General features: G+C 37.1%; 1 protein-coding gene across 1 annotated transcript in view; it reads left to right on the top strand.

Annotated features, from left to right (window-relative positions):
• The window catches only part of PTPRG (protein tyrosine phosphatase receptor type G), a 702,650-nt gene that overhangs the window by 610,460 nt on the left and 69,008 nt on the right, over nt 1–23,182 (top strand). The window contains exon 13 of the mRNA XM_081320042.1: nt 11,506–11,638. Coding sequence (XP_081176168.1) covers nt 11,506–11,638 — 133 coding nt within the window. The remainder of the gene's footprint in view (nt 1–11,505; nt 11,639–23,182) is intronic.

Genomic DNA, 23,182 nt, shown 5'->3' with positions numbered 1-23,182 from the left:
GAAGAAGGGCAAATCAAGAAAACCAGATGTTCTAAAAACACTGGATATGAAAATGGCATAGGCACTTTGGCATCCAAGCCCCTTCTTCTGAGTCTTACTCATAGACACACATATCTCTTTAACTCCAGATAAGGTCAAATAATTTGATCGATCTGATTGGAATGCTTGGCCAATCATTAAAAGTCAAAGGTAGATATGGTTACTAAATACATGATTCCAGGAAAGGGTTTGCATAGTTTTAATTCTGTAGAGCAGAGCAAGCTTGAAAATTTATTTATTTTATTTTAATTCCATTTATATCCCGCCCTTCTCATTCCTAGTAATAATTAACTAAAGCCATACTTGAGGATTTATGGGTGAAATGGCATCAAGCCAGAAAATATGAAAGAAGTATATGTGCACTCAAATTACAACCCATTCGTTGTCGCTCTGCAATGCAAGTTGTAATGAATGTAAGCAAAATGTGCCTCACTGCTAATGAATTTGCAGAGGGTGGAGCAGATTGTTGTTGTTTTTTCTGTACAAGTTTTATTGATTTTTTAAATATTTACGTATACATGTATATTTTTTTGTGAAGCAATACGGTGGTTGGGTAGTCAAAATAACAGATAACAAGTTGTGAATAGTTCAGGTTGCATCAACAGGGATTCCCTCTCTGATTCCCTTAGTTATCACATAGTCAAAATAGTCAAGTTAGTACACTTCTAGTTGTAACCTAGTCAATTAACAAAATTTTCAATATATTTTCACTAATACATATCAATATCCTATTTTTAAATTTTATCTAATTGCAATAGAATATTCTAGAATAGCCTATAATAAACAAAAGAAAGCTTAATTTTTGGGTAACCCACAATTCCCTATTTCAATAAAGAATAGTTCTCTTGTCTACAAAACTTACATTGTTCATTACAAAACATTCTTATGTTTTACCATTAAAGTCTAGTTTTCATCTTAACAAATCACCAATTATTAGAAAGATATTTTTGTCTTAACCATTCAACAATTATTAAAATACTATCTTTTATATATAAAATTCTAGATTCTATAATATAGTTCAAAAGTAACAACTAATATATTCTAAAAGTCATCTTAACCGTACATCAATTGTTAAAATACTATCTTTTGATATATCATTCCAAATTATATAATATAGTTCAGAATTATATTCTAAAAGCTTACTTTTGTTTTCCCTTACAGATCTAAAACCTACTGTAAATGTAAAATCAGTTATATTTTTTAGAGATTCCCCTTAATCCATTGAAAGGTATTTTTATACTCTATCTTTAGGAATCCCAAAAAAGAAACAAGTTCAGTTTTTTAAATGTAACTCTTGCCTTCCTTTTGTGCCAATCAGGCTTCCCTTTTGGCATCTTTAAATTCTCAAATGTATCTCCCTTTCTCCCTATACCCCTTATTTGAATCCAGGGAACGTATCCATATGTCAATTTTGCAAGGAAAATGTCCCCTTTGTAACCATTGTAGTTTTGCTTTGATAGTTCAGTTTTTGATGATTGATGTAGTATAGTTGTCGTTAGATCAGTCAAGTCTTTTTCTTCTTCCAATTCTATCTGGGTTAGGTAGAAAGTAGTAGCTGGTGTTACGGTTGTCATTTGATTAGTTGAACTCTCAATATAATGTATTCGAAGGCCTTTAGTGTCTTCACTCTTAGTATTGCTTTCTTTAGGTGCTGTTGCTTTTTGAGTTATAAGTTTTGTAGTTGCCACTAAAGTTTGGACTTTAAGGTTTTCTGTAGGTTGCATTTGTTGTTCTTTGAAATCTCCTATTTTAGTGATAGTTTCCACTTCTTCTATTTGGTTTTGGATTATCTTTTCCTCATTTAAAGTCAAAATTTGATTTGGTGGCTTTGAGTTGTCTGATTTTTCTTGCAGTTTGACTTTAATTTGCTCTGTCATTGCCAAAATCATGTCCAGTATCAGTTTATAGTCAAGTGGTGGTATATATTCATCCATTTCATTATTGTTTGCAGCTAAATCTTCCATGGAGGCTATTTTAATAAAAGAGTTGTTTTCAGTGCCAGGTGTTCCCACACTTATCTTTAAAAATAATGTCAAGGACAGCTCTGTTATTCGGTCAGCTCTCACAACAGAAAAAAGAAACTTACTTGCTGTACCAGGTTTTGCCACAAGATGTCATCAATAACATATAAAATGCAATGTAAAAACTTAATTTTTTTCCAAATTAATATAGAACTTTTGTAGCATTAGTCCAATTTTTTTCCTTAATTCACAGCTTAGAGAGAAAATAGGATAGTGGATCCCCAGCAACAAATAGGAGCATTTTAGTAAATACAGATGAAATTGCTTAATTTCTTTGCTGAATTTATTGAGTTTCTTTAAGGCTTTAAGATTTGTTCCCAGAGTAGATATTCACCGTTTTCTCAAAAAATAGGGAAAGAGATTTTCAGGAAAGTCCCACAGGAAGATGATTAAGGGAATAGGAAAGGTAAAGGCTCACCCAGGTCCTTCAGATTGCTTCTTCATGCTAGGTAGTGCTTTTGGCTTTCGGCAGGGAGCAGCTTAGTGATCGGCCATTTTTATGGCCAGTCTCCTCTTCTTCGGGCCAGAGGAGATTGTCCCAGATTCAAGCGGAGGGCTGCCGCCCTTCCGCGATTGGAGGGAAGGCCTCCTCACGGTAATTGCCCCTCCAGGGTGATTTTTGACCCTTTTCAGGGTTCTCCAAAAAAGAAAGAATGGACAGCAGGAAGCAGACTGTTCCTGGCATCCGGAAGAGCTGTGCGCACAAACCGGAAGCCCGGCGGAGCAGATTGTTTTGTAATGAATTAATTGCTGCCTCCCCTCCCCTTCTTGTTAGACTTTCTGCTTATAGCTGGGAAAGTACAAGCTATTTGATGACGTTTTAGATCAGGTTTCTCCAAAATGGTCAACAGTGACCCTCCAGAGTCAATTGGAGTATCTAAGGGGTCAATGGTGTTGTTGTTGTTGTTGTTGTTATTATTTAAAATAGTAAGTGTTAAATTATTTTCATATAATAAATGTTTGGTGGAGTAACAAATTGTCTGAAATTTCATGAAGGAGTTGATGAGTTGAAAAGTTTTGGGGGGTCCTGTTTTTGAACGGTTGAGAATGGGATACATAAATTTTGAGTAGTCCCAGTGCTAAATAATAGTTACATGTAAAGCACATTATAGTCACGGCTCCCAAAGACATTAGATCCTGAGTTTAAGATTATGTGCTCCCAAAAGAAAGGAGATGGGAATGGGGAAGCACACAGAAAAAATATAGTGTCCAAATTAGCACAGGTACCTGGTGGAAACCTCATCTTTCTATTGAGTTAATATAGTGTATTTTAAAGAGTCCCTGACACACGTAGTCTGGTTGTCCTTAGGAAAAAACGTATCACTGTCTTACCACCCTTATTTTTGTTTTATTTATTTATATCCCATCTTTATTATGTTTATAAGTAATTCAAGGCGGCAAACAACATAATGCTCTTTCCTTCTCCTCTTTTCCCTACAACAATGTCATGAGGTGAGTTGGATTGAGAGAGGGTGGCTGGACCAAAGTCATCCAACCGTCTTTCACACCTAAGGCAGAACTAGAATTTATAGTCTCCTGGTAAGTGGCCCAAATCCACCCAACTGGCTTTCATGTCTAAGGCAGGACTAGAATTCACCGTCTCCTGGCTTCTACCTGGTGCCTTAAACACTGGTTTTCAGGGTTTTTTGAAGACTGCTAAAGCTTTAAATTTTAGGATCTGCTGTGGCAAAAGTTATATTTCCTACCACCATCCATCACCTAGAAAGCAATGGATTTCAGTATATCCATCAGGGAGCAATGGATTTTCACATTGAATGTCTAGGGTCTAGTCTGCTCAGATGTCAGCATAGTATTTAAAATACCACAGTACGGTATTTAAAATAAGTTGGAGTTCGTGCAAAAAAAACCTTTAGAGATAACCTCATTAGGATAATTAAGCATCTGTGCATGGAGGGGGTCCCCCCTCTTCTTCCATATGTGGCAAGATTTATTAAGTTATCATTTCTTGTCATTCATGAATATTTTTGCAGTGCAGCTTGTAGATGCCAGTTTGCATGTAGGTAAACAAAAGACTCAGACCAGATTTTGCTGGCAGACTGTGTATACATAATATGACACTACAAAAGGAGAACACGGGATGCCAGTCGAAACAGGAAAAACATACTAAGGTGTACAGAGAAATGAGAGCCGTACCGGTGACTAAATAAAACTAGCTTATTTTAGCTTATTTTATTACCTCCTTTCATATTATAGAATTGTACGGTATATTGCAGTATAACACTACAGTAATAGAGTAGTGTTAACTTTAAAATATCTTGGATTTGATTAAATGGCTTCTGCTGTAGTGGAAACCACTGGATCTTGATCTGTTTCTATTTCACTGTTTATTCATTAGGACACAGAATGTCATCTTTAAAGAGGGATCTCTGGGAAAAATGGATCTACTTGGCTGTGTTTTGGATCCTAGTAATCTCTCATTTCATGCCTTTTGTCTGTATTCCCACTGAATTAAGCTTATTTACTGCCCTTGGTTTGGGGGGTAACCAGACATGACTGAGGGAAGATTTTATTCAAGGAAATATTTTCATGATAGTTCTCTGCAGTGAACAAGTGCTCTCCTAAGAGCCATTATGGAATAAATAAATTCCATAATGTAGAATAAATTCATATTTGACACTGTGAGTGGTTAGGTTAGCATGGTTAGTTAATCTCATTTTGATCTTGGTTCATAATACTAGGGGATCTTTAATGCAATAATTATCTTCATAGAGATTCAAAGTTGGTGAAAACTATTGAATTCAGTTTTCTTAGGCATCTAATTGCCATCAAAAAGTTTACTAATTTCACTTGGCTGACAAATAGTTGCCAGTGTTGGTGGTTAAGCTAGGTAGAATGTTGTTGAGGCATAAACTCTTTTTCTCTGTGTGTTTGGGTGTCTACACATACATACATACATATATTCATTCTCCTCTATTCTCTGCCTGGGATGAATTCCAAGCAAGCAAAAGGCAAACTGAATTAATGTAGCAGTGACATATGCCATCAAAAAGTGTTTGCATTCCTTAGCAAAACTCCAGTTTCCTCACTCTTTAAAAAAAATGGGCAATTTTACAAAAAAAACAACCCATACAGGATGTTTTTGCTTCTGAATTGCCTTTATTTAAAAATTGAAAATTAAAAGAGCTAGCCTTTTATTACTATGCAAAGTTGTTGGGATGCAGAGAAATAGAAATGTGCAAGCTTTTCTATATATTTTACGCATTGTTTTTAACATTCTACAGCAGGCTGCTTTTTTAATTTTAATTTTATTCAAATACAAATAATACAAACATAATACATATAAGTCTAAATAAAAAAGCAGTATAAAAAACACAAATACTACAGTGCACCCACTCCTTGGAGAACATTTTTATTACCTATATTTCTTCTCATATAACAACTAACAGTATGCAGTATATTTCAATTGTGCCCTTATCCCCTCCAAAACAGGCTGCTGTTTTATAAGTTTGTCAGTAATGGACTCATGTTGGGAGCAATTTCTCCAGGATTTTATATATATATATATGTATATATGTATATATGTATATATGTGTATATATGTGTATATATGTATATATATATGTGTGTATATATATATATATATATATATATATATATATATATATATATATATATATATATATATATATATATATATATATATATATATATATATATATATATACACACACACACACACACACACACACACACACACACACACGTTGTTATACTATTTCTATGCATACTAAAATATTTCAGATTTTAGAAAGGCAATTGTTACCCGTGTCCACAATTATAAATGTCTTGTTAAGTTTCTCTCTGCCTTTCTCTCAAGATACATGTTTATGGTGCGTATGCGTCTGTAGCCAGATAGAGATAGAAATATATACCTAGAAAGAGTTAAGCCTGGTTTCTAAATTGCAATGGACATATGGAGTATTTGGGGGTGCTCCATCTGTAATGCTAGCAAGCAACTTGGGCAACTGTTCCCCACTCTTCTCAATGATGAAGCTGTCACAGCTGAGACCTACAGGCCAAGGACTTCATATCCAGGTGTAAAGGGAAGCTCCCTCCATACATATATGCTCCACCATGTTTGCAAAAGAACATCACACCTAAATTTGAGTGTAGCAATGCTTCCGCTTTTGCTGCTGATGCTGAAAAATGGGTAACATGCTTTTCCTGATGTTTTGAAGGATAAGGCACATGGAAATGGCAGTAGAAGGCGTCAAGAACAGTGAAAACATCTGTTAACGGCCTCTGAAAACAGGGAGGCAGTGGGGTGTCTCTCATGTAAAGAAACCCTCTCTTGATTTGACATTATACACAACCTACCATCTTCTCTTCTTAAAGGAAAGATAATGGAAAAAGTGGTTAGACTGCCTGGGATGGAGGTTATTTTGTTCCTTTTTAGTCAGCATTTAATAGAGGAAATGCAGGTTTTCTGGTCCTATTAAAGCTATCAGTGGCATTTGATATCATTGCCCCTGGTCTCCCACTGAATCATATGTGAAGTATGGGTGATAGGCCATTGTAATGGTTCCACTCCTTCTTGGCTGGGTGGTTCCAGTTTATAAGCCTAGGAGATGAGTGATCAGACTCTTGACCACTGCTATATATGATGCCATAGGATTTGACTCTTTCCCCCACTTTTTAACATTAATGTGAAACTACTGGGGCAAGTCATGAATGGGTTTCAAAAGGGGTGTCATCCGTATTAAAGATAATCAATTATATATCTCCAATCTAGGTCAGGCAACAAATGCAACAGAGGTCCTTACTTGATGTCCCAAGGCAGTAAGAGGACAGATGGAACAAAACTAGTTAAAATTGAATCCCAGCAATATGGAGTTGCTATTGCCAAGGAACCATTTGGAGTCCTTTATACAGATTCTTAGTAGAGAGTCATTCCCCCTGAAAGAGCATGTCTGTGATTTGTGGATTTCGTGGATTTACAGACTCTACTAGGACTGTCAGGTAGAGTCTGAAGTCAGGAGAGCTTTTGCCTTACTTGGGCTGGTCTATCAGCTGTGTTCTGTTTAAGTTAGACTGGGAGACCCTAGTAAAAGTTACATTGTTACAGGTTATTGCACTGAACTCTACTCAAGGCTGCTTTGAGTGTGGTCAAAGACATCGTGCTGGTGGGAGAAGACGGCTGAATATTCTTCAAATAGAATCTGTTCTTCATGCTCATTGAACTCAGAAGAGATGTTGTGATCACCTCTACTGAGGATGTGAAAGAGACCCACAACCAGGGTGTATGTTTGGTTTTTTTCACAACTAGCCTCTTCTTTCTAGAACAGTGTCCTGACTTAAAGAGTGGTCTTTCTCCCTCTGACTTCTAAATGTCCATCACAGTTTTTGTCTTTCTCAATGCAACAAAAAAAAATGGGTTTTTCAGCAAACGTTTGTGGATTGAAATTTTTGGTGTGAAGATATTTTAATTGTTTTACACTAGGTTTAATGAAGGGTTTTTTCATTTATTATTTTAAATTATTTGCTGATATTAATTACTTGGAATTAATGAAAAGGATCAGGATGCAAATGTTTTGTGTAAATAAATAAGTAGCTTTTAGCTACAAACTGTTAACATAGTTCTTCCTTGCCACCTAATGTGAATCCAGGGATTTAGGTGACATACATACATACAAACAAACAAAATGTCTTTAAAATAAGAGTCCTCTAAACTTAACAGTGTTTTGTTTCCATCATATGGAATATTTAAGGCTATTTTTTAAATGTAGAGATTTTATTCATTCTTAATCATTTAAACTCAGCTATTTAGCAGAAGGTAGAAAAATATTGAGTGGATCATAAATTTCCAACACTGTTCTCCTACTCATCCATATTTAAAACATATATTTCATTCTACTCAGTGAAATGAATGAATGTATTTATGATATTAAGACATTTGAAACGTTTCAGATGTCAAGCTTGAATGGCAATATTGCTACGTTTTTATATTTCAAAACCCATAAAAGATTTATCATAAATTCATAGAATCATATTTTTTTAAAACTTATCATAGCCTTAATCAAAACGGCTCTTTTTAACAATTGAATACATTTCTGTAATGATGATGTAAACCACCCAGCGTCTCTTAGGTGTGATGGGCAGTATAGAAATTTAATAATAATTTTATGACTCAGGAATATAAACTCACTCAAGTCTGATATCTTCTAGGTGTTTTAGAATCAATTTGCATTGATCTCAGACAGTGCAGCTAACAAGAAGCGAATATACAGCAAAACATTTGGAGTGTATTATAGTATCTATTTCTGGTCTACTCTTCCTTAAGATGTCTTCATATTTTTACCTGCTGGAGCATTTAAGAAAATTATCAGTAATTAAGTTTCAAGTTGTATTGCTTTTAACCAGATGTTGCCTTTACTTTGTGCAAATAAACAGAGTACATTACAAACACCAGTCTGTGGTGCAGATGATAAACAGACCTTTGGGAATGACTAACATAATAATAAAGTGAACAAATTGTGGACTAACTTGAATGATAGAAATATAGCTAAAGATCACGGTAATGATATTTGGAAGACCCTTCACAGTGGTTTGCCTACCATTGTTCAAATCATGCCTCTATCCCCATAAAACATTACTTAATCCTTTAATCTGCAGGGCTTTTTAAGACATCACATCCTCCATTATTAGGTATTGTCTGCTAATGGTTAATCTCTCCTTCATTTGTCTCTTCCATATTCTAATCATCCTCTCATCCAACCCTGTTCTCTTATATTTATGTATTGGCTGTCTTTTTAAACTTAGGGCATGTTTATAGCAGAATGTTTCTTACTAAAAATCTTCTGACTTCAGAAACCATTTGTAATTTTTAACTGAATGTTATCTACCTTCATGGGTTTTTTTTTTGTAATTTTGCTTATTCTGCCTAAGTTTTCTTTTAACTGATTTTAATGTTGTGTTAGTTTTAAATATTGTCCACTCTGAGTAACAGTTACAAGATTTTTATTATTATAACGTTTCCGGCAGATGACAATGTTGTTTTCTGCTTCTGCTGTCTCTGTATTTCCTTCCTTTCATAAATGGACAACTGTGTTTCTCTAAGATTTGCTGCTGTTTGAAAACAAAATCGGAAAACACAAGTAGCCAAGGGATAGGATTACACAATAGAATTAAGTAGAGTTTCCAAAAAGGTTTTATATGTAGGTAGAGCTGTGTAAATTTAAGAGTGACATGGGTATCTTGGTTTAAGGTAAAGTCCAACTAAGCCCATGGCTCGTGATTTTATGTTGTATGCATTCCAATCGGTATGAAGAGGCATATTTAGTAAATATGTTGCATTATACAGTAACAGTTGCTTTTAACATAAAATGTGCTCTTGTGCCTTATTGATTCTCCAGGTAAAATTAAACTTGATTTGGGGGTTCTGCATTTCAGACTGCAAAAATAATCTTCAAATTTATTTCACTGCCATACTAGCGAAGAGATGTAGAGGATCGCAAAAGTGATTGCTGTGGATATTGCTGTCCTTCTGCTTGTTCCTCATGCTCTCTTACTGTTTCTTTATTATGTCCTTCTTTTGAACCATCTAGTGGAGTGAAAAGAGGGTTTGTCCTGGAACTGAGGTTGGTTGATTAAATACCAGGTCATTTTATCAATTTGTTAGCAAATATGGGCAGGAGGCTGCATTTTTGCATCAGGTGTCCCAGCTGAAATTATTATGCCCTGTCTTGTAAATACATTCATGTTCTCTCCATGTTCCCTGTGTTATCAATTTCATAAGGTAAAAATTGCAAACCTCCAAATGCCATATTAACATTCAGTGTGATGCATATCTATCAAGGTTATCTTAACCTGGAATGTAAACTGATCTTAGATTCACATAAATCAGTATATATAATATATAAAGTTTCTTATCTTTAAAAAGATGCCTTGTTGGCTGAAAACACCGAGATATTAAGGAGTACATTTGTGATGGCAAAACCAATTGATTCAGTGAGGCTAGAGGAGAAAGCCCATTGATAAAACCTATATACTTTTCTCTTAGTCCCTGCAGTTTTCTTGGCAATATTTCCAGATGTGGCTTGTCCTTGCCTTCTTTCTAAATCTGTAAGGGAAGGACTAACCAAGATCACCAACTGTAGTAAAAATGGTTGTAAAATCAGATCCGTTCATGTGTTGACTTGCTTTACAATTGCTTCGACTTAAAACAGAAACTCCAGTCCCAAAGACTCCCTGTATGTTTGTTTGTTTATGTACAAAATGATGACTTCAGTACTTCTGCTAAAATATCTAAGACATTCCAATTGCACTGAAGGACAGTTTATGCAAAAGAGTGTTACATTTTTATCCATGCCAAGAACTGTAGGACTGATTCATAGGCAGCAATGCCTTTCTATCAGTGAAATGTTACAACCAGTGACTCAAATCCTTCCCACTTGCAAACTTTTGAAAAGCCCCTTTGGAGCAGGCCATTAAAAACCTCCAGACCAGGCATATATAGCAATTGTTGGAAATGTAGACAAAAACCAGGCACTTATTACATCTTTCGTGGACATGCCCCAAAGCCAAAAGATTCTGGTCAAGAATACACATATGGTTAGAGAAAATGACTAAAAAAACATGTAGATTTTAAGCCAGAATTATTTTTGTTAGGCGTAATAGTAGGAAATTATAAGAAAGAGTGTATATATCTAATTTTACATGTATTAACTGTAGCGAGAATTGTATTCGCTCAACATTGGAAAAATGAAGATTTACCAACGGAGGAAGAGTTAATTTTAAAAAATTAGATTATGCAGAAATGGATAGATTGACACTGAAAATGAAAGAGAAAGAAGATTCAGTATATTTTATACTTTTTATCAATGGCAAGAAAAGGTAGAGAGAAAGGAATTTAACATGTATTAGTAAGTTAAATGTTGGAACCCAGAAAATACGTTGCTGATAAAATATTAAGCATTTGTGATTATAGTGTGTGTGTGTGTGTGTGTGTGTGTGTGTGTGTGTGTGTGTATCTATATATCTCCAGACCAGGGACAGTTTCCGCAATGTGGAGGAGTTTTAAGAAGTAAAACATGCAGTTACACCTCATAACGTGTCTGCCTATTTTTCAGTGAGGTTTGAAAAATTTGTGTTCACCATGAATTCCACTTTTTACAGAATATTCATCTGAACATTTTGCAACCTCTCTTTGATCTGTAGAACAAAGCAGATATTTTAAAAGTCATCTATCATCTTTTTGCCTGTGTTGGTTTAAGGATGTATCCTCACCCAAAAGAAAATAAATCTGTGGGAATTTCTCACTGAATGGATTCCAGCCTTGCTGGGCTGCACTGCATAACCAGTTCAGCTTCACTTCTGTGCAAGGAATAGAATGGCAATACGTTAGTGTTGTTTACCTCTAAAAATTACTTATCACAGTTTGCCCGTAATGACCTATTTTATTGTCGCTGTTTGCTTTATTGTACAGCAGACAAGAATATTTCCAGCATGACCAACAGACCCACTCGTGGCAAAATGGAATGGATCATTCCCCTCATTGTGGTCTCAGCCTTGACATTTGTGTGCCTAATCCTTCTTATTGCTGTGCTAGTTTACTGGAGGTGAGCCTTTCTAAATAATTTCAACTATATTATGGTAAATGTTTTTGTGAATTTGTTCCCTCTGGGCTATTTCCTATTTTGTCATGAGGAAAAAAAAACCCTTTGACAATCAGCTATTTATTTCCAGCTCAACAATTTTATGTCATGAAAATGATGCAGGAGAAAGACATGCCCTTTGTATGTGAAGGACTCCAATATCAAGAAATTCTGAGGAAGTCCTCCATTATCTGAGACCTTGGACCAGTGATTCGAGATCTTGCCTCTTGGATCTGTTAGATTTCAGCTTCCATCACTACTGAGTAACAGTCAGTGGGTTACAGGAGCTGGAGCTCAACAGTATGGGAGAACATAAAGATGGAGAAAAAATCATTTTAATGCTGCATCTAGTTGAGATTAGATGAATGGTCCAAGGTATCTGGGATCACTGTGAACTATGTTAGCTTTCATTTCATAAGATTATATTATCTACAACAATTGTTCTCAACCTGTGGTCCGTGGACCCCTGGGGGGCCCCAAAGGCTTGAAGAAATGTTATGATTTAAATCTTGAGTTAAGTCTTGGTGGTCTGTGTCCATTATCCATGGCCACAAAAACTATTTAAAGGAGGTCCATGGTGAAGAAAAGGATGAGAACCACTGATCTACAGCAACAATCATAAGTGGTTTACTCCAGAATAAATCCCAGGTGAGATAGCTTTTTAGTTGTTTGCAATTGATCTTTGACTATATCACCGAACAATGTAAGAAGTATTGAATGTATTATTACATTGGTAACCATCAGTTAAAAAAATAAAATATGAGCATTTTAAAATATATACACAACTATCACCCCCTTAGTGAGTTTCCATAAACACAAATAGCAGGACAGTCCTCCGTGGCCATAAAACACAAATGCATCATCACACATACATACACACACCACACACCTCCTACTCAGATACCATGGATTTTTACTAAGTTGACTAAAACTAAATGTGATGATTTTAAGATTGGAAAAGGTGGAAGAAGGTATTTAGGACAAAGCAAGAAATGAACAATATAGGTAATGTTAAGGAAAATGTTGATTAGGGTTAAAGTTTCTGCTTCCTTTTTGATTTGATGGCATCATTTCTCACACATACCCATCAGAGTCCATAAGATCAAATCTAGTGGTTAAGGCACCAGGCTAGAAATCACAAGGTGGTGAGTTCTAGTCCTATCTTAGGCATCACATCCAACTATGAGATTTTGGGCTATTCTCTCATGTTCACCGTCCTGAGTAATTTTTAAAAATTAACAAAGGCAGGATAAAACATAATTTTAAAATGTTTGCATCCAAATGCTGAGTCATACTCAGAAATGCAAGAACAAGCTTCTGTGGGCCTTTTTTTTTGTATCCTCTCCTCCGATGCAGCCATTTCCTTTAGCTGCAGTTTGCCATGATACCCAAACATCCAACCCATGTTATATCTTGACTAGTATCTACTGAAGTTAGTTTTAGTCTAAAATTAGAAGCAGAAGCTTCTAATCTCATAATGTCTCCAGAAAAGAGGTGAAGATGAGTGTATGAGCTTAAACTATGCAGCACTTCTTGTAACCCTCACTCATGTCTGAATATCGTGACTGAATAGTCATTGATATTTGGTATATGTGCATTAGCCCAGAGATAAATGGCAGTCATTTCAAGGCCATCAGAGGTAAATGGTAAGTGTACAAGAATCTATTCTAACAAAGATCACTCTGCTTCATATTGACGTTCATATTTTTGATTACATCAGGCTGTGATTTACATAATGGTCCTGGTTTTTCTTTGGTTTCCTTTCATCCTTAAGAAAAATCAGTAGTAAGCATCTACTTTAAATGGTGGTTATGGCGGGTCGAATCCCGAGTGCCGCGTAACAGAGTGAGCGCCTGTTACTCGTCCCAGCTTCTGCCCACCTAGCAGTTCGAAAGCACGTAAAAATGCAAGTAGAAAAATAGCGACCGCTACGGTGGGAAGGTAACAGCGTTCCGTGCGCCTTTGGCGTCTAGTCATGCCGGCCACATGACCACGGAGACGTCCTCGGACAAGCGCTGGCTCTTCGGCTTTGAAACGGAGATGAGCACCGGCCCCTAGAGTCGGAAACGACTAGCACGCATGTGCGGGGGAACCTTTACCTTTACCTTTTTACCTATTTTTTTAGGGATTTATTCTCTGTGGATTTATTCTCATGAGCTGCTCATAGTTGCTTTTTAAGCCACACAGAAGCACACCATGAAGAGGATAAGTGTAAACAAGAACAGTCCTTGGTGTGGATATAACTGGGAGATAAATATATATGTGCATGGATAGGTGCATTATTATTATTATTATTAAGCTCACTGTCACCATCTGTCTAATAGCCAGTTATATGGGTAGATTCTAAATAAATTTAAACCACTAAATTTTTAAAGAGAAATAAAAGCTGTATAATCTTCAAATAGTAGCAAATGATTAATAAATAAATGGCCAATCCAGGCACCAATAGAATCTATACTTGGGAATTAACATGTTGTGTCCCCCAAGTATCTCCTGTGTTACTGATGATTCCCAACTTACCTTAAAACATTCTATAACCAAAACTGTGGTTTGATGACCAGTAAAGTGAAAAAGAGCAATTAATTTTAAAGATCCATCTAGTGTTCATGAAAATTACAGAGAAGCAAGATGGTATCAAATGCTTCTCCCAAAACTGGGGTTCTCCTGCTCTTCTCTGTTTCTTTTTCTTTTGACTATTTGTACTCTGTTCTATCTTCAGTCTAACTAGTTGAACAAAAAGTAACCAAGATAATACAGGTAGTCCTTGACTTACAAACACAATTGGGACTAGAATTTCCTTGACTAAACAAAGGGGCTTTTAAGCGAGTTGGGTCTGATTTTATGGCCCTTTTTGCCACGGTTGTTAAGAAAATCACTGCAGTTGTTAAATGAAACACATGGTCAGTAAGCAAATATGGCATCCCCCGTTGACTTTGCTTGTTGGAAGCCGGCTTCCAACGCTGCAAGTGGCAATCACATAACCCCAGAATGCTGCAATGTCATAAATACATACCAGGTGTCAAGCACCTGAATTTTGATCATGTGACCATGGGGATGCTGTAGTGATCATTAGTGCAAGGACCGGTTGTAGGTCACTTTTTTCAGTACTATTGTAACTTCAAATGTTGCTAAATGAGCGGTTATAAATCAAGGACTACCTGTAGGCAGAGGTAAGCTTCTTTTTTTAATAATATTTTATTAGTTTTCCAACATTTACAATAATATCTTTAAGAAGCAGCGTGGTATCCGAGTTACAATACTTCCATTTCAAACAAATACATATTATTACAGATCTCCACATTATTATAACCAATACTTCCTCTCTCTTTTTTCTTCGATATATGCTATCTCTTATCTAAATTAACATATTTCTTATTGCTATCCATCAAACATTTAATAGTTTATTTTATTTTATTTTTTGAATATATATCCATCAGTCTTTTAGTATATTTCATATTTTAACATTCCATCTTTAAAACATCAAACACCTTATCTGTTTTTTCTAGCTTAATTTTACATTGATATTAAAATTAAAACGTTTAAGATTTCTCAATTTCATATCACTAAAAAATCTCTTTTTCTTTTATACAATTCTCTTCAATATCTAGTAGTGTAATCCAGTTCTCATTTATCTCATTTCCATATCTATAACAATTATACAATATTTCAAATAGTAGTCATTAAAATACAAATCACAGGGAGGAGAAAAAAAAGAAAGAAAAGAGAAAAGAAAGAAAAAAAGAAAAAAAGAAAAAAGGAAAGAAAAAGGAAAAAGAAAAGAGGAGGGCAATAAGATATTTCTCATTTATAGTTTCCACATATTAAAGATTAACCAAAATTTGTTCCATTTTAACATTCAATGCATCCTTCATGTCTCTGCATCCAAATATATTAGTTATATTCTATCATTTTTAGCATATATACATCTCAACCCATATCATTTAGAAAAACTCAATATTTCAATGTTAATATTCATACATTTGTATTTTATTTTTTATTTTTATTATTTTTTTATTACTTAATATTTTTTATCTACTCATCAAAACATTCTCGTAATCCCAGTATCATCCTGTCTATTTTAATATTATCTATTTGACCTCCTAAAAATGTTCATATTTCTTCAATCGTATTCTTGCTTTCTTCCTTTGCCATGCCATTTTACGCTTCTTCACCTCAGGGTCATCAAAGCATTCTTGTATTGTTGTTGTTAGCTGCGAAGTCGTATCCAACCCATCGCGACCCTATGGACAATGTTCCTCCAGGCCTTCCTGTGCTCTACCATCTGCTGGAGTCCATTTAAGCTCAAGCCTACTGCTTCAGTGACTCTATCCAGCCACCTCATTCTCTGTCGTCCCCTTCTTCTATTGCCCTCAATCTTTCCCAGCATTAGGTTCTTCTCCAGTGAGTCCTTCCTTCTCATTAGGTGGCCAAAGTATTTGAGTTTTAGCTTCAGGATCTGGCCTTCTAAAGAGCAGTCAGGGTTGATCTCCTCTAGGACTGACCGGTTTGATCGCCTTGCAGTCCAAGGGACTCGCAGGAGTCTTCTCCAGCACCATAGTTCAAAGGCTTCAATTCTTTGGCGCTCAGCCTTTCTTATGGTCCAGCTTTCACTGCCATACATTGCAACTGGGAAGACCATAGCCTTGACTATACGCACTTTTGTTGACAGGGTGATGTCTCTACTTTTTAGTGTGCTGTCTAGATTTGCCATGGCTTTCCTCCCCAGGAGCAAGCGTCTTTTAATTTCTTGACTACAGTCCCCATCTTCAGTGATTTTGGAGCCCAGGAAAATAAAATCTGTCACTACCTCCATTTCTTCCCCATCTATTTGCCAGGAATTGAGAGGGCCGGATGCCATGATCTTATTTTCACCACTTGGTACAATTGTCCTGGTTCAAATAAACTTCCTTCCATATTTTCTCCATCACCATCTTCAAAAACCTGTATTTGTTGACTATTTAATTCTTCTGTCAGTGTATTTAATTGTTCAGTTTCTTCTATTAAGTTCTGTCCCAGTAAAATATTAGCTGTAGTCACAGTTTGAATTTGAGTTTGTTTCATCGAGATACTTTCTAATTCTTTTCCAAAAGCTCTTATTTCATCGCCAGCTGTAGAAAGGAGCTGGCAAGTTTGGTAAGATATTTCCCACAGAGCATGAATTTGTTTTTGAAACTCTTCTATTGTAAGCTTTCACATCTGATGTTCAAGGTTACTCTTTATCTTATTTTCTTAAGTATTTTCTTGGTTTTTTTAAAGAGAAAGTCAGAATTGCAATTTCAAATTTAGCCACTGGGTGTCCCCCAAGTACTTTAAGAGTTCTTTTCTTTTGTTATTTCTTTCTTAAACGTTCTTTGTTTCCAAAAAAAACCCACACCCCTGAGTTTGTTCACCGCCTTCCGAAGGGAGGGTTTAATTCCCCCTCCCTCTTCACAGGGGGGAAAGTACTTAGCAGCTTAATTAGGTGAAAAGAAGATGATTAAGGTATAAGAGAGAAATCTTACCCTCGTCTCTTCCACGCTGCTTTAATGTTGCCTGATTGTAGCTTTGACTTCGGCTGTCTGCAGCCTAGGAGCTGGCCATATTCCTATGGTCAGTCTTTCATCCGCCAGTACAAAGGGAATGCAGGCACTAACAAGGGGGTTGCTGCCCCCCCCCGCATTTCTGCAGAAGCCCCTTCTGTCTGGACACCCCTCCAGGGCGACTCTTTGGTCCTTTTAGGACCCCCCAGCGATGCGAATCTGGACGTGGAAGATGGGAGCCGTCCTCCAGGCATCCATTTATGGCTGTCAGCAAACCGAAAGTCTCGGCAGAGGTAAGCTTTTATATTCCCCACACCCACCATTCATGTCCTGTTTGTTGCCGGAATGAGTTACTGGGTGGTATCAACCTGGTTTCATCACAGTTCTTTGAGTTATAATATGGTTTAACATGATATGTCTTTTTAGCAGTCATGTCAGAAGCACTGAGGGGCTTCTGGGTTGAAAGGATTAGTCAGTGACATCACCATTGCCTGGGGGACGCTGAGTTGGGGGCTCCTTTCATGTCCCCTGCAGGAGCTGGAGCAAAGGACAGGAGCTCAACCTTGCCCCACGGCAGCACTCAGGTCTTGAACGCAGGCTTGCTAGCCTGCATCCCAGCGTCCTAACCACAGGAACCACAGTATTCCTATGACATGTGTTAGAGAACCTGAAAACATAATTGCCGGTCTTTGTTATTTGAAACATGGTGCTTTTGATTTCTAAGAGTTTGGTCCACTTGGATATGATCTTATGCTTTCCTGCAGAATATTTGCTTGCTATTTTACTCTTGTTCATCATACACACAGTAATAATTGTTATTCTGAATGATGCATATTTGCATATTTACTTCCCTGTAGGAAACAATGTTCTCCTTTTCCTTTTCCTTTCCTTCCTTTGCTTTGCTGGAAGCTTCTGAAATGGGACTCCTAGAAAGTTCCGTCTGAACTTAATCTACCTCATTCCCGCATAAAATATGACTACCATTGGGTTATAATTACACACCATTGCAGTGATTAATATTAAAGGGCATTTTTTCCTTGTTTTCTTTTTTAACTGCGTATGCTGCAGCTCCAACCCAGTTGATATTGTTGTACCAACTGCTGTCTTATTTTCCTCTTGGAATGCCTGATCATTTTAGAGACAAGAGATCTGAGTCTTTTATTTCATTTCAATTCTTCATAGTTATTATTTGGAATATTAGTTAGAAAGTTGCAGTTATGCACTCTGGAACAGGAGAGGACTTGTCCTTTGTGTGACATCCTTTCAGATATTTGAACATTATTATCCTATCACACATCCATCTTCTCTTCTGAAGGCTAAACATGCCCACCTCTTTCCATTTTGCTTTATAGAACTTTGTTGCTACTCTAATGATCACTGCAGTGGTTTCCAATTTGCCTGAGTGTGGTACTCCAAATTGGATACAAGATTGGAGAGGCAGCAAGATCAATGCACCACAAAATTGCTTCTAAAATTTGTAAACTATACTTCTGTTGATTCAACCTGTCAACAGAATTGGTTTTCATTCAGTGACTATTACAGCTGGCCGGGTGGGTAACTGGCAGCATCATTATAACAGCATTCCTACTGTGTAGTCCGCAACTCTATATATGTAATCCTTATTTGAGGTGTTTTTTGTTTCCAGTAACGTCACTGTGAGATTTTATTTATCAAATTTCTTTGCCGACCATCTTGCTGTTCAGGTGACTCTCAACATGCAAACCAACTTATGCCAGCAATACATAATCATGTAGATATCTCAAACTGTGATCCAAGATACCAAGATCTTATGTCTTAGATTGGTATTTTTATGTATCTTTAAAACATCAAAGAGGGGGGGGGGGAATACTGGTTCACACATTTGGGGAAGCTGTTGGATGAGGTCAACTTGAAAGCATGGAGTCAGGTATCATCAATATGCAAAACTTTGTGCATCTTGACTCCAAGCCAACCTAGTGACTCTTTCAAGATTCTGTTGCAGTGCCTGAAGGTTGTTGGGATCTGAATATAGAGAGGATGGGCTTAAACTCATCTCTAAGTGGCAAATGCCATGACATTAAGTGAACTTACGGTTCATTATGGGCGTGATTTTTAAAAAAAAAAAAAGGAAGTAAATGCCAGCATTTGCTGAAACTGTCATAAAACTTGGTCACATGACCATAGGATGCTGCAAATGGATGTCAATGCAGCCCAAAGTGCTGTCACGTGACTATGGGGTGGGTGGGAGAAGCCATTGGACCTTCAAATATGGGTCATAGCTACCCCTTGGAGAGGTCTATCATAACTTCAGATGACCATTAAGTGAGGAGTCATGAGTCAATGACCACTTGGTTGCGCTAAACATTATGCTCAATAATAAACTCTGGGCCACAGACCAGAAAAGCTAAGCCTAATTCAAATGAAACACATTACCGTTTAGGATGGTGCCTTTCTGTACGTGTGCAAGACTGTCACTGCAAACTTATTTTTAGAGACAAAGTTAACATGGTTTCCTTGCTTTAAGTGACATTTTTTTAGCAGCATTTCTTTCTAAACAGAGTTTGACTCAGTTGGGAGGGGGGGCAGGAGTATAAAAATAGGAAGAGGCAATTAACATTTTAGTTTTCAGACAACAGCAACTCTTAAATGGAAAATAAATTACAGCCACTCCTGACTTCCAGCGAGGAAGGAAATTAATTCACATTTCCAGCGACAAAGGTTTCTGATTTGCACCCCTGTCTGGTTAGTGCAAATCGTATTTTAATTATTCCAGCCCATCAAGCCTGATATCTGAGACTGTACCATTCCATTACATATTTTACTCATTGGTATGTGTAGGTTCACAGGGGAGTGTGCTTAGCTTCATTACTTTAAAAAAAAAGAATCAAGCCAGTCAGTAGGAGTTATTAGATGTCAGTAGTGGCTTTTAAGAAACACGGTATACTTCCCTCGGTGGTGTTACAACAAACTTCACAAAGTACAAGGCAGGCTGCTTTGGAGGGAATTCTAGCAATTCAGCCTATGTAACATCTTGTAGCTGGGTTATTTCTGTCCTCCTTTTCCACTTGTACTAAAAGGGGAGTTAAGACCATAACTGAGCCTGGAATTACAGTCTTAAGTCGTGCCGGTTGTTAAGCAGATAATCCCATGAATGCACCTGATTTTACAGCCTTTTCCACAGCAGTTGTTGAGCAAACTCATTAGTTGTAAAGCAAATGCTGTGGTCGTTGAGCGAACATTGTGGCCATTAACTGAGTATAAAGACCCATCTCAGCTAACCACCCAAGAAAGCAGAACTCTTGAAACAGCATTGTCTCAAAAGGAAACTTTTATTAGGGGTTGGTTAGTGACAGCAGGGAAGTCAAGACGAGATCTGGGGAAAATCCCGCTTGAGCGGTATAATTTAAACCAGCAATATTCCTCCTCCCACCAAAGTCATAATGTCCATTTGAAATCCAGTGAATCCACAGGTGGCACGATGTGCGGGTAACTGGCACAGTTGGCACGCATCTCAAGGTCTTCTCCAGTTTCGTTTCTCTGCAACCGTCTCCCTGATAAGGGAGACCCATTTCTTTCTCAAGTGGATAGAGGTGGAAGAAGGAAAGCAGAAAGCAAAAGTTATCCCAAGTGAAAGCAAATATGCCCCCTTCCCCCAACTCAGTGGCAGGCCCCAAAGCAAAGCACAAAAAGATATATATATATATGGGAGGGAGACAATTAAGGATTTGTGGACCTGATAGTGAGCCCACTGTCTGCAACGAGTGTTTTTTGCCGGAAACCAGAAGTAACTGTGGGAAACTGCCAACAGCCATAAACACAGGTCGATTGGCAAGCACACAAAATGTGATCATTGACCATGAGGGGAGGTGTAGCCATCAGAACTTCAAATCTGGGTCATAAGTACCCTTTTTTCGGCGTGTAAACAACCAGTCATAAGTCGAGGAGTACTTGTGTTGTGGAAATTAAAGATTTTTTCACCGATAACCTACCTGCCTCACAAGTCTGTTTTCAGACTTAAACATTCTCTTGAAAGCCTTTTAAACATGTTGTAATAATTAAGGCCATTTTTGTTAGGGAAGAGACTCAAGAATAGGAATGTCATATGTACTATGCTGGCATTCTTTAGTTGTTATAGAAACTGACTCGTGTGGCTAAATTAGCCCTGACATGCTACTTCATGTTTTTTTTATGCACAGAGCCACTCAGTTTCTTTTAAATTTGATCCTCTCCCTCCCCATTGCTAAAAGGTTGCTTCAAAAGATAACAGTGCAAGGATGGAGTGCTACCTGTAGGCCATTTTCATTACAATATCAAGTCAGAAAATAAGATGCAAGTACTGTAACATCCATAAGGAAAATGGATGAAACAGTCTGAACATAAACAACCAGCGTAAGAGTAACTTCTTAGAAGTGTGTGTGAAAATTTCGTTTTTAATTGCTGGTGATATTCTTCAGAGCTGAGGCAACAGCAGCCAAGGCCATGAAGTGTCAGTTTTGTAGAAAAACATGGGAACTGGATTTCTTAAAGCTTATCCAATTACTTAAGAGTATCATTTTTTAAAATAGGCAAGACCCTGTTCTTATCCAACTCTCTAGATTAAAAAAAAGCAAACCAATCAACCCATACCATGCAACTCATCTTGTTGTTGTTGTTGTTGTTGTTAGCTGCGAAGTCGTGTCCGACCCATCGCGACCCTATGGACAACATTCCTCCAGGCCTTCCTGTCCTCTACCATCTTCTGGAGTCCATTTAAGCTCACGCCTACTGCTTCAGTGACTCCATCCAGCCACCTCATTCTCTGTCGTCCCCTTCTTCTATTGCCCTCGATTTTTCCCAGCATTAGACTCTTCTCCAGTGAGTCCTTCCTTCTCATTAGGTGGCCAAAGTATTTGAGTTTTAGCTTCAGGATCTGGCCTTCTAAAGAGCAGTCAGGGTTGATCTGGTAGTTCTCGATCTACAGTTTCCCAAATGTATTCCAGTTCCATGTCTTATGCATTGTGGAGATGTATTCTATAGAATAGCAGACTTTATAGGTGCTGCAAAGGAAATAATCTGAAATAAAGTTCTCCAAAAGCCTATTGACTGATGTTCTGAAAAACACCCTCAGGCTTTGTGCTAAGCACATGGGGAGAGAGCTGACTCTCAGCAGTTGTGCCACAGAGTAATGTTTTGCTCTGGGTTTATGGATTTTTTCAGAGGAGAGAAGCACACTCTCTTATTTGCTTGTTTATGTATTAAATTTTTTATGACCACCATCTCACCGATACTCAGCTTTACAAATAGTCCTCGACTTACAATGGTTCATTTACTGACTGTTCAAAGTTACAACGGCACTGGAAAAAGCAATTTATGACCGTTCTCCTGCTTACAACTGTTGCAGCATCCCCTTGGTCTCGTGATCAAAATTCACAGGCTTGGCAACTGATTCATATATATGACAGTTGCAGCGTCGGGGAGGGGGGGAAATCATGTGATCACCTTTTGTGACTAACGGAGAAGCCAGATTCACTTAACAACTGTGGCAAGGAAGATTGTAAAATGGGGCAAAAATACACAACTCACATAGCAATAGAAATTTTAGGCTCAGCTGTGGTCATAAGTCAAAGACTAACTGTATTTATTCTACTATTTAAACTCTGGACTTCAAGCTAATCCAGTTGCACTACTGCTTCTCAACCTCCCTTCCTATTGCTCTCTAGGCATGTTACAATTTAAAGTCAGTATGGAGGTGGTTTTTATTTTCGTAAAAAATATTTTGTTGAAAGTAAACATTTTTGTATTCTGATGAACAGCCCTAATGTATCCCACCTGCTATGTAATCGTATACCCCAATCCTTCTATGGTATTCATCTCTCTTCTGTTTTTTGAGATATAGTCAATCTCATATTCTAACAAAAGTTAGTTCCTCCCCAGTTTTTCAGCCATGAGAACCTCTAATTTCGGCTCTATGGATAGAAACTAGACAGCCAAGCAAAAGCTGTGTAATGTTTTCATTATTATTATCATTAAC

Source organism: Vipera berus (assembly GCF_964194415.1).
Source record: "Vipera berus genome assembly, chromosome: 2".
Lineage (NCBI taxonomy): Eukaryota > Metazoa > Chordata > Lepidosauria > Squamata > Viperidae > Vipera > Vipera berus.
This window is presented reverse-complemented; position numbering and strand designations above follow the sequence as displayed.